Raw genomic sequence first — 17,268 nt, 5'->3', positions numbered from 1 at the left:
TTATAAATTTTCCCTTGAGCTTTTTTCTTTTCCTCTATCTCATGATGGATCTTCTCACTAACTTACTATACCTTGAAATTACTTAAAGTACATTCTATTTGGGGAATACAAGATTCATTGTCAATTAAAAATATTCTCAAACACTATTTACTATCATAAATATTAATTACTTTCCTATAAGGTTATAAACCTCCTTTTTTTTCCCCACTGAGTTGAGTTGGTCCTGTCAGAATATTTTTACAATTGGAAAATACTTACTAGTGTAAGGCTGCCATGTTGCCAGGACAGTGTTTTTTGGCGAGAACTCAAGGCAAACTGCCTTTGGAAGGTCGAAGGAGTGCAGTTGTCCCTTGTTAGTGACATTGATAACATTTATTCTGGTTTCAAAAGAAATTACTTCAGCAATGAAATACTGTTTCACAATAGCCAGCACTATCCAAAACATTCATACTTCTTTTTAAGTACAGATCACTCTAAAGTGTTCATCCCTCATAAAAATCAATTTTCAGTCAGTTCTAGAAAATATCCAATAAACACTTTAACGTAAAAGAGTGTACATTTTACCAAAGGCCCCTATTTAAGGCTGGTGTTGGGAAGTAATATAGAATTTGCAGAAAGATACAATAGATACCACCTTCAACCAAAAAGGAAAAAACAGGCCTTTAAGTGAACACAGAACAAATCTACAGACAAGCTGACGAATTTCAAATCCAAGAGAAAATGAAAAGTATGTATTTTTTAATTTGAGTAAATGGAAACTGCAGCGGCTAGGGAAATCAGCAAGGATACTTTTTTTTTTTTAGCAAGGATACTTTTGATGTCTATAAAAATCTCAGAAGCCGTCTACAAAGATATTACTGTAAGAATTATCGTGGTACAATGACAAAAAAGACAATAATTGTAAAAAAAAAAAAAAAAAGCAGTTTCCACTTTTGGGGACACTTTCTATGAACCATGTTCTGGTTTAACCACTTTATGTACATTTTCTCATTTAATCCTCACAACAATCTCATAAAACAGGTATTATCATCTCCATTTTACAAATGGCAAAACTGCAGGTTAGAAAAATGAAATGATCTGATGATTTGCCCAAGAGCATACTCCTAATAGATGCCAGAGCAATGCTCTGAAACCTGTTTGGCCTGACTTGCTCTTATGTAGTCCTTGTGGTGAAAGAAAGAAAGAAAGAAAAAAAAGATACTCCATCTCATTGCAGAAATTCCTTAAAGTTACCTTGTTCAACTCAAGTTTGAGGACACTGGGTTAGGATAAGTGGCAACTGGTAAGAATAAACAATTACCATATATTATTTAAACACAGAAACATACACACAAACACACACACTTATGACTGTAGATTCTTTACAACTTACTGTAAATTACATATTTTAGAATTACATGAAGCTTTCTTTTTTGTTGTTGTTAATAAACTTTAAAGTTATTCTTAGTTTAATGAAGGGTGTTTATTTTAATTTAATAAGCACAAATTTAAGGAAAAATCAGTTATAGCTTCTGACTTAGTTAACCATGAACCCAGCAAAGACCACAATCAATACACTATATCTGTTTCTCTTGCCCCAGGAACAATATGTACTGTTGTGGCTGCAGCACCTTAAGGAAATAAATGCTAGAACCAGGTATAAAAAAATCTATTAAAAAGATGGACACAACATGTGGGGACATATTAAGAGGACTGAGTTGAATCCAACAGAAAACAAAGTGGAGATATGACATATAAAAAATTAATAATTGCCAAAGTGAAAATAGACTTACTCAATAAACTGTAAGCTAGTATAGTAAGGGATACCTCAAAAAGATAATAGGCAATGAAAAGATGTATGATATGTCCCATCAGATAGTAAATTTCTATCAACTCATTACTCAAATAGTGTAAACTAAAATATGGATTTAGGGACTTCCCTGGCACAGTGGTTAAGACTGCACTCCCAATGCAGGGGGCCTGGGCTCGACCCCTGGTGGGGAACTAGATCCCACATGCATGTCGCAACTAAGAGTTCCCATGCCACAACTAAGACTCAGCACAACCAAATAAAAATAAATAAATAAATATATAAATATTAGAAAAATAATAAAATATGGATTGAAAAAAACCCCCAAATACCCACAACAGGTTACACCTAAAGAAATAAGAAAAGTTGAGAGTACGTCCTTTCTTTGAGGCTGAGAGTAAGACTGCCTGTTAACACTGTGAATAAGACCCAATATAATTATATTCTTTTTTTTTTAAATTATATTCTTAATAATTTGAGAGTAGTAGTTTGTTGGTTGGATTCAATAACTTAAAAAAAATAAAATACTGATGAACATTTTTAATTATAAAAGCTAATTCTGCCAGCTACTTATAGTCATAGAAATGAATCAACTAATTCAACACAATCATTTTAGCATTTTTAAAAATCATGTGTTAATCCAATCTGACCTGATAGCTGAAAGACCTCAGAATATAGTACCACTGTGTAAGAAACATTTAAAATATACTTTTCAAAAGGATGCAATCATTTTTCCCCCTTTAAAAAACCTAAGGTATTATATCTGGCTAAAAACAACAAAAATAACTTTAAACTAAGCAACAAATATTCAGGCATTTTCCTGCTGTGAACTGAAATACAGTGACTATGGAAAATTGAAAAGAATTGGTTTTCTAAGTGAAATTATGAACACTGAACCAAAATACTTTTTTTTTTGCAAGACCAATTTTGTAATCTGATTATTTTATGTAATACAGACTATACCAAACATACTTTTGAATAACTTATATTTAGATGACATGCTGTTATACACAATAAAACTAACAGTAATAAATATAGACAGTTGTTAATAAGTTAACAGCAAAGATATAAGGTATCTACCATAAACAAGCAAAGAGAGTTATTCTCTAAATGTTAGTGCAGAACTTAAGAAACCCTAACCAATCACTTAGAGCACTATTTAAAACAACCTCTCAGCTTCTTCTGCATTAAATTAATTGCCCCCTTTTTTTTTGCTGTATGCGGGCCTCTCACTGTTGTGGCCTCTCCTGTTGCGGAGCACAGGCTCCGGACGCGCAGGCTCAGTGGCCATGGCTCACGGGCCCAGCCGCTCCGCGGCATGTGGGATCTTCCTGGACCGGGGCATGAACCCGTGTCCCCTGCATTGGCAGGCGGACTCTCAACCACTGCGCCACCAGGGAAGCCCCATATGTTACTTTTTAATTCTAAGTAACTAGAGAACTCAAAGAAGTCCTGGCACATAAATAGAAACTAACAACTTTGTAGATGTTCTATGGATTTTATATTGGAGATAATACCTAACAGCACCAACACATTACAAGATGGACTTTATAAATGACATCCAAATACATGTTATTCACATAATTATGTTTTATATTCACAACACACACATAAAATGTTATATAAATGAACACTAACTTTTCTCCGTTGCCCCAGGCAAACAAGGTCCCATCCTTACTAAAGGTACAGGTTTTGCAATTTTTCCCAGATTCTCTGAAAATAATAAGAAAAAAAGCTTAAATTAATAAGCATTAATACTTTTTTTTAAAAAAAATCTGATTAAAAATCCACAATCTTACCACAAATTTAATGACTAAGAACTTACATAAATTTTAGAAAATAATTCCAAAATGCTTTAGTCTACCAAAAATACTTTCTCGCTTAAAATGCAGTGCCAACTACCACTGTAAAGCTGGAAATTGATTTTATACCAACAGACCAATGTTAAGTAAGAAACAGAGCCCTTTTCGGTAAATAACTAGTTGGTATGAAAACCCAAAAATGTAGGTGTATGTGGAAGCTACCAGCTGTCAGCCCTTATCTTGAGAGAGCTGAAGGATTTCAACACGGAGGTTTTGTAAAGAATTTTCCAAACTACCTGCATAACAAAACAATGGTGGATAAAATATCCTCAAGCGGCCAAGAGGTGACCCTGGATTTCAAGGGTCCCTGCACCCAATTTCTCATGTGCAGAGACAGAAAGTATAACAACGATAAGAGGATCTTCACATTAAAAAAATATGGATGCAGGATTCTGTACAAAAACTAACCTGTGGAACTCGAACTTCTTGGCAATCTTCTATCAAATGATCAAAACTTTAAGTACTGTATTTCTCAACTGGAGATGGCTACTGTGAGTACACCTCCCAGTGATAATGAAGACCCAAACAGAAATGTGTGCATGTGTGTACAGTAGATGTCCATATGTGTAGTCACAACATTAGATCAGAACTTTGTGGCTAACAAATATTTGAATTGTCAAATAACGACACACAGAGAACTGACCAGTACACCCCTTCTAAACTGGACAATGTCTTTGTTTCTGTTGTTGTTGTTTTAAATAAATTTATTTATTTTATTTTTGGCTGCATTGGGTGTTCGTTGATGTGTGCGGGCTTTCTCTAGTTGCTGCAAGTAGGGGCTACTCCTGGTTGCGGTGCGCAGGCTTCTCATGGCAGTGGCTTCTCTTACTGTGGAGCACGGGCTCTAGGCACACGGGCTTCAGTAGTTGTGGCTCGCGGGCTCTAGAGTACAGGCTCAGTAGTTGTGGCGCACGGGCTTAGTTGCTCCGTGGCATGTGGGATCTTCCTGGACCAGGGCTCGAACCCGTGTCCCCTGCATTGGCAGGCGGATTCTTAACCGCTGCGCCACCAGGGAAGCCCTGGACACTGTCTTTGCATTAATTCATCTGAAGATGACATTTGTGTTTCTGCAATCATACAATAATGGTAGCTTATCCTCAGTGTATAGCTACTAAAACATTTTTTTTTCTCACTCCCTTACATAAATAGCTATGACCAAGATGTCCTCCATTCTATACTTGTGCAACTTATTTCTGAACCTTAAGGCAGAATTTTACAATTATTCTTTTTAAATCCTACCCAACTTTTGGTCTATTATTCCCGCCTACTGGTATCTACTTATATCTTCATTTTCCCTTTTAAAAGCATTAGTCACTCCTCACAGATTTAAGTTAAATATAAATTATAAAACATCATTCTAAGCTATCATCTAAATTAATTATGAGAATATTGGATGACCTTTGAACAAGCTCCTGTGGCTCACCAATAGTCCTTCCCTCAAACTAAATCAACTTATTAGTCAGCTGACTTCACAGCTCTTAACCAATGACAACTCTGTCACTAACATCATTCAACCAAAAGACTTTTTCATTTCTCACATACTTTGCTAAAATCATGTTTATAGTTCTATTCTGATGTGTCTGGAAATTCTACTCAGAAAGGAAATGAGATAAACGTGAAACAATTTATTCTTAACAAGCTCATTTTGACTCCAATAATTACCTCCTTATTGTAACGATTATAAATTATCTTTTTAATAACTCATTCTAGAATTATGTTTAAGAATGAAAGCAAGCTTCCTACACTATAGTATCCAGACTTCAATTCTTTTCTTAATTTTGGCAATTGGAAAATTTTGTCTATTTCCTTCTGGAACAATCTTTTAAATGAAAAATTTCAAATATACACAAAAATAGAGCAAAAGTATGATAAGCCCCCCCTACACACTTATCACCAAGCTTAAATAATTATTAACTCATGGTCAATTTTCTTTAATCTACTCCCTACTTTCATATTTAACGCCAGAATATTTTAAAGCAAAACCAGATGTCATATCATTTTACTCTATACTTCAGTATGCATCTCTAACTGACAAGGGCATTTTTAAAAAACAGAACCACCACTATGCCACTTTAACTCATGAAATTAACAATAATTCCTTACTGTCATTTAATGGCCAGTATTTGGATATCCGGTTTTTTAAAAGCTCCCCAAGTCATTCTAATGTGCAGCCAAATTTAAGGACCATTCATCTAAAAGCTTGATTAGAAGCAGATCTTTAAAAATCTTCATAGAAGTACCGCATAGTTCCTATTGCAACTTACCAGGAGACACACAATGTCTCCTTGTTCTGCTCTTAGTGATGCTGAGATTGTACTGGACTCATTATGCACCTCCTCAGACTCACCTAATCCTTCCTGCTCCCAGGCACCAGCTATTCAACGAAGAGACCTGGCCACCTCATCTCCTAACACCACTGGTTGTCTCAGACTCTTCAAGAATGAAGGCCCCATTTCAGCACGGCTTCCATTATGCCTATTGCAGTAGCAGGAAGAGAAGCACGGGCACTCAGATTCAACCCGAACAGATCAAAAGAAGATTCTGGCTGCAGACCAATTTCGTACCCATCCTCTTCAAAACAGATTGTTCTAAGGCACAGTGGTTCTACACAACCTCTCTGGAGAAACTCTGCATGACCAAGCAACGTGGATGGATGTTGTGAATCTGTGGTCAGTTCAGTGCACCTCACTCTATATTTGCTTTCACTTCTTCCTTGTCTCATTTCCCTTTCCCCCTCACTCCTGCTGCCTTGGGATCGCACACCCCAATGAAGTGCAGCACAAAAGCTTTAACACAGACTCTTATTTTCTAAAGTGGTGCTTTTCAAATATTAATGTGCATACAAGTCACTGAGGAGCTGGTTAAAATACAGATTTTGATTCAGTAAGCTGCGTAGGGCCTGAGATGTTCTGATGTTTGATTTCTGCACCGGCTCAAGGTGATGCCAGTATGGCTGATCTTGGGCCCATACTTCCTGTAACAAGGTTCTAGAGACACTGAGTCTAGTAAAAAAAAAATGGTCAATAGAGTCAGATGATGGCAGCCTGATTATAAAGTTCCCTATCAACAGTTCATCTAACAGCATCTTTTAATGATCATTTGCGTAGATCAGTCGTTCTCAAAGTGTGGACCCTAGACTTGCAGTGTCAGCATTACCTAGGAACTTGTTAAAAATTCTAATTCTTGGGCCCCTGCCCCAGATCTAATGAATCAGAAAATCTGAAGAGGGAACAGTATCCTGTGTTTTAACAAGCTCTTGATTGTGATGCATGCAAGTTTGAGAACCACTGATACATGACTTCTTTAGGATAACGAAATGGTGATTATCTAATCCCATCATTCTTTTTAAATTTACCACTGTTCTATAAAGAAGTTTTCCTCATCAACAATTTGGTTACTGAAAAATAGTTTGTACAGGAAAGGCAACATAAATGCTTGATTTTTTCTTTCTTTATCAATTTTCAAAGTAATGAACAAGGATCCCATCAATTTCTAATGCTGACCAATAAGATTTGGAGGGAGGAGGATTTTTTTACAGACTACTTATATACTTAACATGTCTTAATTCTTAGAGTCATTATTCTTCTTAATGCTCAAATTGTCCCATCTAAGGTTGGTATAAACCCCTTCATGTTGACTCCTGTGACAGTTTAGCAAAACCCCATTAGCCTTTTATAACTTCCTCGTTTTCTGGCACAAGACATGTATAGCTCAACTCCTACATTTTTTGTCCTATACCTGGGGTTGACCACTCCTCCAAGGAACTGGTTCCTTTTAGTGAAGAATGGCATTTAGAAATCATAATCTGTGAGGTGTTTACTGCTACCAGGTTATCACTGGCTCTAGCCCTTTAGAGTGGACAGAACTACGAAATACAAATTTTTTATGAAAAGAAATCATGAATTCATATTGATACATGCAAGTCTATCTCCCCACTTCACTCTTATGCTGAAACTTTGGTTCCTAATGACATTAATATAATTATTTATTTGTTTTACCCTACAATAGATTTAAAAGGACAACATCAATTTTCTATTAATAATAAAACTATTGAATGCATTTAAGAATATTGTACATCATCATATGGTTATGTCACCAACTTAATATAAAGCTAGGTTCACTTGTTCCCATTTTCCATTTAAATATTTTTTTTAATTTAAAACAATTACGTGGTCCAAAGTCGAAACTATATATACCAAAGTTCATTTACAGACATGCCCCTGGATCTTGCAATTCTCTCTCCTCCTATAGATAATCACTTTTGTTAGTTTTTGGTTTACCTTTCCATTATTTCTTTTCGGGAAAAATGTCTCTCTATTTATCTAGCTATATATTTTTTGTATATTTCATTTCTTATACCTTTTTCATTCTATAATTTATCGAAGATTATAGGCAGTGGTTTGGCTATCACATTTGCAGGTTTTTCCTCAGTCCCTAAGATAAAATTCTTCTAAGCTAGAGGCATGAACTGAATTACACTATTGCCTACACCTTTTCTTTTAAACATGCTTAAGCTATTATTTTCAAATCTAAAGATCATTTTTCTTGATAGAGAATATGCATTCTTTCCATCTTCTGTTAATATTATATAATATGTCCCAAGAAACTAGCTTATCTGTTCTTTTTCTTTTTTGTTCAGAATATAACAACAAAAATACTTTAGAATGCATTGTATAGTTCTCTGTAACATTACTCGACAAAATAAACCATACCTTGGAAACACTGTGCTTTCTGTAAAATGTGGTGGTCCATTCACCATGTATAGTCCTTCTGACCCTCGGACTAAAGAAAAAAAAGGGAAAGAACCACCATTACTTTGTTAATAAATACTCAGTTATCACAAATGTTTAAAAAAAAAAAAGCTTTCAGTCAAAATACTAATGAAATCATTAAACATTTCATAGAACTATCAAACATCAGCATTAAAAGGGCACACTTTTCTTCCTCTTGCATAAAATCATGTAATCGCTGAGAAATAAACAGGTAATGCAATGAACTGAATGTGTCTCCACAAAAATCCTCATGTTGAAACCCTAATCCCAATGTGATGGGATTGGAAGGTGGAGCCTTTTGGGGGGTTATTAGATCACAAAGGTGGAGTCCTCATGAATGGGATTAGTACCTTTACAAGAAAAACACAGAGGATACAATAAGTTGGCAGTCAACGAACAAGAGGGTCCTCACCAGACCTGACCATGCTGGCACCCTGGTCTCAGACTTCCAGCCTCTAGAACTATAAGAAATAATTTACTGTTGTTTATAAGCTACCCAGTATGTGGAACTTTGTTATAGCAGCCTGAACTGACTAAGACAGGTAATATCCCTCTTAGTTCTTTTCCTATAGAGCAAATTCATTTAGTCTCTAAGGAGACTACTTCAATAAATCCACTTTTATCTATCTTACAAGAAATCTATGCATTTGCATTGAGATACAGCATTCATACTTATATTCCTTCATTCAAATGGAAAAAAGTGATCTTAGTATTATGTTTTCACATTATTTTCTAATCTCATTTTCAAAATGTATGGATGTTGGAAACAGAATTAGGAGCTGAGTCTAAGTTAAATCTTTGTATCAGCTTACTCTCTCAAGTAACTTTTATCATTAAAAACTCAAAATTGTAACTGTCACCAGTGAAAGGCGGTACTATAGTAGAAAGGACATGAACTCAAAGGTAGACCTCAGTTCCTATCTGATTGTGGAACCTTAGATGCATCGTCACCTCTGAATCTGTGCCCCAATCAGCAAAATATAAACTTTAAAATACTGTGTGCTTTATGTAAAATAATAACATAAAAATATAGTATAAATTCATTCAAAGTTCTTAAAAAATATGACATTATTAATATATTTACAATTTCTCAAGCTAAGAGAACAAGCAGGATGAGATACATTCATTTACTAAGCTCCCAATGATAGTAATATTCTAAAAAATTAAATGGGAACAAAGTTCAAGATTAAATAAGCAGAAACATCTACAGAACTAGATTATACTTTTTTAAAATGACTGAATTAGAAGCTTCTAAAGCTGAACCAAATAAAATGATTCATTCATTCAGCAAATGCTTACTGGAGGAAAAAAAAACTACCACCAAAACCTTATGTTGAGTACTGCAGATACAATAGGGAGGAAAATCAGCCTGTCCCTGACCTCACTAATCAGATAATTAGTCAAATATATGGAAATCTATAACTGCATTTAGTGCTACAAAGGGAAGATATAAGAGGCTACTACGGTGAATAATATGGAGTTTTAATCTAAAAATGGAAGGTTAGGGAAAGCATCCTTGAGTAAGTGATTTGTGTGCTGAGATCTGAAAGATGAATAGCAGTTAACAAGCAAGGAGAACAGTAACAGTCGCAGAAACTCCGTGACAAGAGAGATGACAGCGTCACAGGAATGGAAAGGAGGCCTGCGTGGCTGGAAGGAGGTGGATCTGGAGAAGAAAACAGGGCTCAGACCAAGCAGGATCCTGTGGCTTAAGTTAGGCAACGTTGGACTGCAGCCTAAGAATGTTGGGAAACTTCAAAAAAGTTTTAGGCAGATTTTTAAAACCAGACTTGCAATTCAAAAAGCTCAACTTGGTACAGTGTAGACAGTGAACCAGAAGGCAGTAAGATGTGAAGAAACTAATCAAGATGGTCTGCAGTAGTCCTACAGAAGAGATAATAGAAACTTGGGGAATTCCCTGGTGGTCCAGTGGTTAGGACTCCAAGCTTCCACTGCCAGGGGCCTGGGATCCATCCCTGGTGGAGGGAACTAAGATCCTGCAAGCCGAGCAGCACGGCCACAAAAAAACAAAACAATACAAAACTTGGACTAGGGTAGGGCAGTGGAAATGGAAAGTGGAGAATAAGTGTTCAATATTCAAGAGAGAAAACTAACAGGACTTGGTGATGAGTAACTATTTTATCAGCTAGAACTCCTGCTAGCAGCAACACTATAAGAGCTGAAGAAAGGAAAAAGTTTTACTGAAGTCCATGGCTACAATTTCACTTCCTTCCTTTTCTGCCAGCTATTCATTCACAAATCTCCCACTCTTCAGCAGCAAAGTTGGTAGCGAGGGGCCACTCTTGGCTCCAACTCTGATCCCTATATTCTTTCCCTTCTCAAGGGACAGTTCTCATAACATCAATTTTCTACCTGTAAATTAACTAGCTCAATCTTCAGATATTGAAAATAATATAATCTACCTTCCCAAAGTAAATAATTTAAAGTTAGACTGAGGGAATTCCCTGGTGGTCCAGTGGGTAAGACTCCACACTCCCAATGCAAGGGGCCCAGGTTCAATCCCTGGTCAGGGAACTAGATCCTGCACGCATGCCGCAACTGAGTACACATGCTGCAACTGAGTTCGCACGCCACAACTAAGATCCCGCATGCTGCAATTAAGACCTGGCGCAGCCAAAATGAATGAATGAATAAATAAATAATTTTTTTGTTTTTAAGTTAGAATGAAAGTAAAAGGACCACTGACAGACAAGATAAAAATCTATGTACTCACAGAGCTTCCATTCTAGTGGAAATGATGAAAAATAAGGGAGTAAACACGTAATTGAATAATGAGTTTCTGGTCAGATATCCACAAGTATACAACTGGATACCATGTTTCCTCATATACTAAACTGAGTTGCCAAACTGCTGTGGGTAGTTTGCCCTTGAATAGAATGGAGTCTAGCAAAGTGTTCTACACATATCAAAATCTAAACTCCTCACACTACTGCCTACAAGGCTCCATACCTGGCCCCTGCACAGCTCCATGTGCTAGGCATTAGGGATCTTAAAAAATGAGTCCATCACTACACTCAAAATGATGATTTCAAAAGGAGCTCAGTCTACTGCTACACCTTGAATGAAACACCGACGATATCTATTCTAAAAATCTCTAATACATTTAGTAAACATTTTGTGCCAGGAAATGTTTTCCTAGAAGACTTGAAAACTATGAAGTTTAATTCTTTAGCATCAGAAATTCTCAACTGCTTCTTGGCATTCTGGCTAAAATCAAGTATTGCATCAAAATTCTCTTACTACACAGGCAAAGCTGTGTTGTTTCTTGTCACCAAATCAATCGTCTGCTGCAATATAATGTATGATACATTATGATTTAGAAGAAAACAAGCCATTCTTTTCTTAATACTACAGTTAAGGTTTTAATAAACATTTATTTGAGGGATTAATAAAAAGTGAGTTTCCCAAACTAGGGGGTTTGTAGTTGTCAGATTACATGTTATCGCTAGGTTGCATAAAATTCTGTCAGCCTAATGAGGTCCCTCCCACAAGCTGCAGTGACAATTTAACTCACTAATCGCTCTTTCAAAATTCTCATACTTATCTAGGAAAACAAAACAGTACATTATCAGTGTATACCCAATGAAGCCGCAATACTTTTAAAATGTGCCATATGATGATGCAATCAAACCATGCTCATTGCCTTAACACATGCCTGAAGTGACTGGCAAAAAAGAAAAAAAGCTTTCCCTAGCTCATCTCAGCTTCTTGTGTTCTCATGACACTTGTACCTAGTGAACTTGGTCCTCTGTATTTGTTGACTTTGCTGTTATTACCGACCACAATGTTTACTTGGTGAAAATCCAAAGTTTTCGTATGTTATATTAAAGTGGCAGCTGTACCTCAGAACCCATGAAGGTAGCCTTCTGGCCACAGCAGTGGGAACTTTCAGGGTATTCAGGGCAACCAGTATGGGTACAAGGTTTTCCTTTTCCAAAATTTCTATTTCATACTTACATCCCAAACTAAGACATGTAGAAGATCCCAAAAGAGTTGCTAAGACTGAATGTTTATGTACCCCTACCCCAAATCCATATGTTGAAACTTAATCCCTAATAGTATTTGGAATGGCTTTGGGGAGGTAATTAGATCATGAAGGAAGAACCCTTATGAATGGGATTAGTGCCCTCATGAAAGAGGCCCCAAAGAGGTCCTTTGTCTCTTCCACCATGTGAGGACACAGTGCAGAATGGCTGTCTATGAGCCAGGAAGCAGGTGATCACCAGACACTGAATCTGCCAGTGCCCTGATCTTGGATTTGCCAGCCTCCAGAACTGTAAGAAATAAATTTCTGTTGTTTACCACCCAGTCTATGATATTTTTGTTACAGGAGCCAGAATGGACTAAGACAGGAGTGGGGGAGCAAAACTCCCACTTAACTTAATAATGCAGATTATTAACCCCAAATCTCAGAAGGCAACACCCACAGAAATGTCAGTGTGAAAAGTGCCATGTCTTTCTTGCTCAAGTAGCATTCAGTCTCATGTGGCTTTCAATGACTGGTTTTAGTATGTTTCTGGAGAAGCAAAATCTTGAGTCAAATTAATCAACTGCTTTTCAACATGCATATGTTCACATTCAAAATAAAGAACACTTTGAAAACAAAAATTTAAAGGTTACATAGTCTATGATTCCATTTATAAAACTTTTATTTATTTTTTTAACTTTTTTTTTTAAGGAAAATACATTTGTATTTTGCATAGAGATGGAGAAAAAAAGGCAAACTGTTGTTGTTTGAAATTTAGAAGTACATTTCAATTGTCCCTTGAATAATAATCAAGATAATTTCACTAGGTAGTCTCAATAATTTTGTATTATATTAAGGTTGCTATTCAATATTTATCACAAATTATGTTCGGCCATGCTATAAAAACTTACTAAAAAAAAATGGTTGGCTTTTCACCAGGATATATAACACTCATGAAATGACAAAATTATCATGATACAGGACAGATCAGTGGTTGCCAACGGTTAGAGTTGGAAGGAGGGTCCAATGATAAACGGGTAACATCTTTGTGGTGATAGAGCAGTTCTATATTCTGATAGTGGTGGCTACATGAATCTACACGTGATATAGACATGCACAAACTAGTAAAATCCAAATAAGGAGAGCAGTTTAGTAAATACGACTGTACCAGTGTCAATTTCCTGGTTTGGCTAATATACTATAAGATATTATCATTGGGGAAAGCTAGATGAAGGATATGCAGGAACTTTCTTTATTCTCTCTGCAACTTCTTTCAAGTCTTAATTTATATCAAAATAAAAAGGCTTTTTAAAAGCCCATCCCTTTTTGGTAATACTTTGTTCACAATACGGCAAGAAATAAAACCAATCAAAAGTCTGTCAACATTTCTCAAGAGCTGATTTGCCTGGGAATACAGGACAGAGGTGTTAAATTAAAATTAAAAATCGAATAGACCAAGATTTTTATACTAAGATAAAAACATATTCTGCAAGACAAAAGTACATATCAAAGCTACTTCATACACTGACGATACTGTTGATTCCCATTAAATTAGACAACCTTTGTACATGATGCTTTACAATAGATATGTCTGTTGTATGTGAACTAATTATCAATTAAATTCATGATAAAAGTCATATTGAGTCATTATAGCTTTGTTCATACATGTAAACCACTATTTAAAACAAATATTTTCTTTCACACTTCCCTACATAGAAGCATAACTATGAGAAAGTGCTGTAAGACATTTTGGAACCACTAAGATACTATATTGGATTTATTGGTTTGAGCAACTTCTTATACAAACTTGAATACGTGGATATACAAAGTTTATCAGAAGAAACACAAAATCAGGTTCATAACAGAACATAAACTGCATTATAAGTTAATAAAAGCAAAAATAAATATGGACTCAAGCTCTTTTCAATAACTGAAACAATTTTTTTCTACATATGAATTTCTAATGAGGAATTCATTTTAATTAGAAGCGACTAAATGTGAAACACTGAGTAAAATGTGGGGATAGCTTAACATAGTGTATTGACATTTGATATGATTCCTTATTTTTAGTGATTTTCCCCTTTAATCAAAAAGGATCAGCAATATGTTCTACTGGAAAGAAAAAATCTGGAATGCTAACAGTTCTTGTCATTAAAGCAACAAATAAATGCCAGAGTTTCACACAGAATAACTGTTTAAAAACAACAATTACATTAAATACTGTACCTACATAGTATCTTTTTAAAACTTACTAGCCTTTCTAGATACTCACATACTATTTATTGCTCTAGGCCTGAGTCAATATGAGAAAACTACTGGACTTCAACAAACAAGGGTCCTATGCCAGGGATATGGTGATCATTATAGTATGATACTTTTTCCAATGCTTACATCCCCTGAAGTATATATCAATTTAAGAAAATGACTCAGTCTTATCTCAATGGCTTCAACTAGGCAAGCTGATTGGACAATATGGGCTTCATGTAAGGGCTATTGTTTTACATGCCTAGCATCCAGGCCCCCCTTTTAGGAGACTTTAGTTTTCCTTTGGGAAACGTCCAGGGGTGAGAATATAATTTGGTCCTGGTGGTCTGATTAAAAATGGACTGATTCAAAGAGGAGCATGAGCCAAGCCAAAGACAGCCAGCCTCGAGACTGGCACAGATGTGCACTTTCCTCTGGGGTTGTCGAGCTGCTTGACTGTAAACCTGGAGCTCCCGATTAGAACGTCAGCCTGACAATAAGTTTAATCGGAAAGAAAGCAAGAGCTGAAGGAGGAAGAAAAACAGATTTTTGGAGTCATGTGAATACCTGGATGTGACAGTAGAAGCTTTAAGGTTACATGAGCTTTTTCTTAAAAAAAAAAAAAAAAATCCCTTTTTCGGGGCTTCTCTGGTGGTGCAGTGGTTAAGAATCCACCTGCCAATGCAGGGGACACGGATTCAAAGCCCTGGTCTGGGAAGATCCCACAATGCCACGGCGCCGCAACTACTGAGCCTGCGCTCTAGAGCCTACAAACCACAACTACTGAGCCTGCATGCAACAACTACTGAAGCCCACGCGCCTAGAGCCTGGGCTCCACAACAACAGAAGCCACTGCAATGAGAAGCCCACGCACCACAACGAAGAGTAAGCCCCGCTCGCACAACTTGAGAAAGCCCACGCGCAGCAACGAAGACCCAACGCAGCCAAAAATAAAAATAATTTTTAAAATATCCCCTTTTTACCTGCTTTAGCTTTTTGTCATTTCCAATTAAAAGTCATAACTAATAAAATTTACTGGATAATCTTTAAGTTATTCACAACTCCAAAGTCCCATAAGTCTATATTTAAAAAAAGGTTTTGGAAGTAAAAGAATCTATTATTGACTGAAATACCTATACTAAGAATGTTTAAAAGATTAATCAGTGTGTTATAGTGAAAGAAAAATGGGCCATGGAGTTGAATGACTGAATATAATCCTGATTCTGCCAATTTGCAATGTGAATTTCTCTGAGCTGCTATAAATATGAGAATATTTGGAGCACACAGACTAGATAACCCTTAAGCTCTTACGAAGTCCTTGACCTTAAGCACTGTAAGAAAACTGTCACTCTTGGTTAATCTGACTACAAATAAAGTGGTTACCATTCACTAATTTATTCTTCCATTTAACACTTAGTATTGGGCTTCCCTGGTGGCGCAGTGGTTAAGAATCCGCCCGCCAATGCAGGAGACACGGGTTTGAGCCCTGGTCCGGGAAGATCCCACATGCCGCGGAGCAACCAAGCTTGTGCACCACAACTACTGAGCCTGAGCTCTAGAGCCTGCGAGCCACAACTAGTGAGTCCATGTGCCACAACTACTGAAGCCCGTGTGGCTAGAGCCCGTGCTCTGCAACAAGAGAAGCCACCGCAATGAGAAGCCTGTGCACCACAACGAAGAGTATCCCCTGCTCGCTGCATCCAGAGAAAAGCCCGCATGCAGCAACGAAGACACAACACAGCCAAAAATAAAAAAACAAAACAAAAACAAAAAAACCCACTTAGTGTCTATTGTTTACCAAGCATTGTACTTGGTACTGAGAAGACAGGGATGAATAAAGCTCTGCCCCTGCCATTAAGGAATTCACAGTCTAGCAAGGGAGAAAAGCATCTAAACTAGATAATTACCCTGTGTGATAAGTGGGGAAAAAAACCCCAAAAACCTCAAGTATATATGAGGTACCAAAATAGGCTGGGGAAAGACTATCTGGGAAGACTAAGGAAAGACTTCACAAAGTAATGATGTCTAAAATGAAATTTAAAAGATAAAAAGACGTCAGCCAAATCAAGAGGAAGAGAGCAGTGTTAGACTGAGGAAATAGGTTGTTCAAGGGTTTTATGAGCAGTTCAGTATTGATGGAGAACAAAATAGGATAGGATGGCAAGGAGTAAAATGAATGACAAGAGCTATTCAAGGATTATAAAGGGTTCTATATGCTATGCTAAACAGGATGGAATTTACCCTGCAAGCAGTCACTGTAAGGATTTTAAAAGGGAAAAAATAATGATCAAATTTTAAAATGTACCAGTTTTCAAAGTTCAAAAAAAGCATTTAGTATTCCAAAATTATAAGTAACATACAAGCTACCTTTATGAAGCTACAGAAATAAATTCATTTAGTTACTTTTTAAGCAGTATCTGCCTGGTATGTTATCTAACAAATTAGTTTTTGATAAATGTGTGGTGAATGAACTGTGGTAGCCAGACTGAATATGAATGGGCAGGGTGCTTAATAACAAAGATTTCAAAATGTAGAATGGTGAAAAGTGCAAAAGCTTATTTTCCCCCCAAGTCTCAGGGGGAAATAACCCCTTTCCTCAAAAGTAGACAACCT

The 17,268-nt window shown here is 36.5% G+C and overlaps 1 protein-coding gene across 3 annotated transcripts in view; it reads right to left on the bottom strand.

The window, feature by feature from the left end:
- EIF2A (eukaryotic translation initiation factor 2A) overlaps positions 1–17,268 on the bottom strand; it is a 38,224-nt gene that overhangs the window by 20,089 nt on the left and 867 nt on the right. For 2 of the 3 annotated variants that reach the window (XM_065876163.1, XM_065876161.1), the window contains exons 2-4: positions 8,364–8,433; positions 3,428–3,502; positions 259–377 (exon numbers count right to left, since the gene is read on the bottom strand). In XM_065876163.1, the coding sequence (XP_065732235.1) occupies positions 259–377; positions 3,428–3,502; positions 8,364–8,433 (264 nt within the window). The remainder of the gene's footprint in view (positions 1–258; positions 378–3,427; positions 3,503–8,363; positions 8,434–17,268) is intronic. The other variant, XM_065876160.1, reaches the window with a different exon arrangement.

This window comes from Phocoena phocoena, chromosome 4 (assembly GCF_963924675.1).
Source record: "Phocoena phocoena chromosome 4, mPhoPho1.1, whole genome shotgun sequence".
Taxonomy (NCBI): Eukaryota; Metazoa; Chordata; class Mammalia; order Artiodactyla; family Phocoenidae; genus Phocoena; species Phocoena phocoena.
This window is presented reverse-complemented; position numbering and strand designations above follow the sequence as displayed.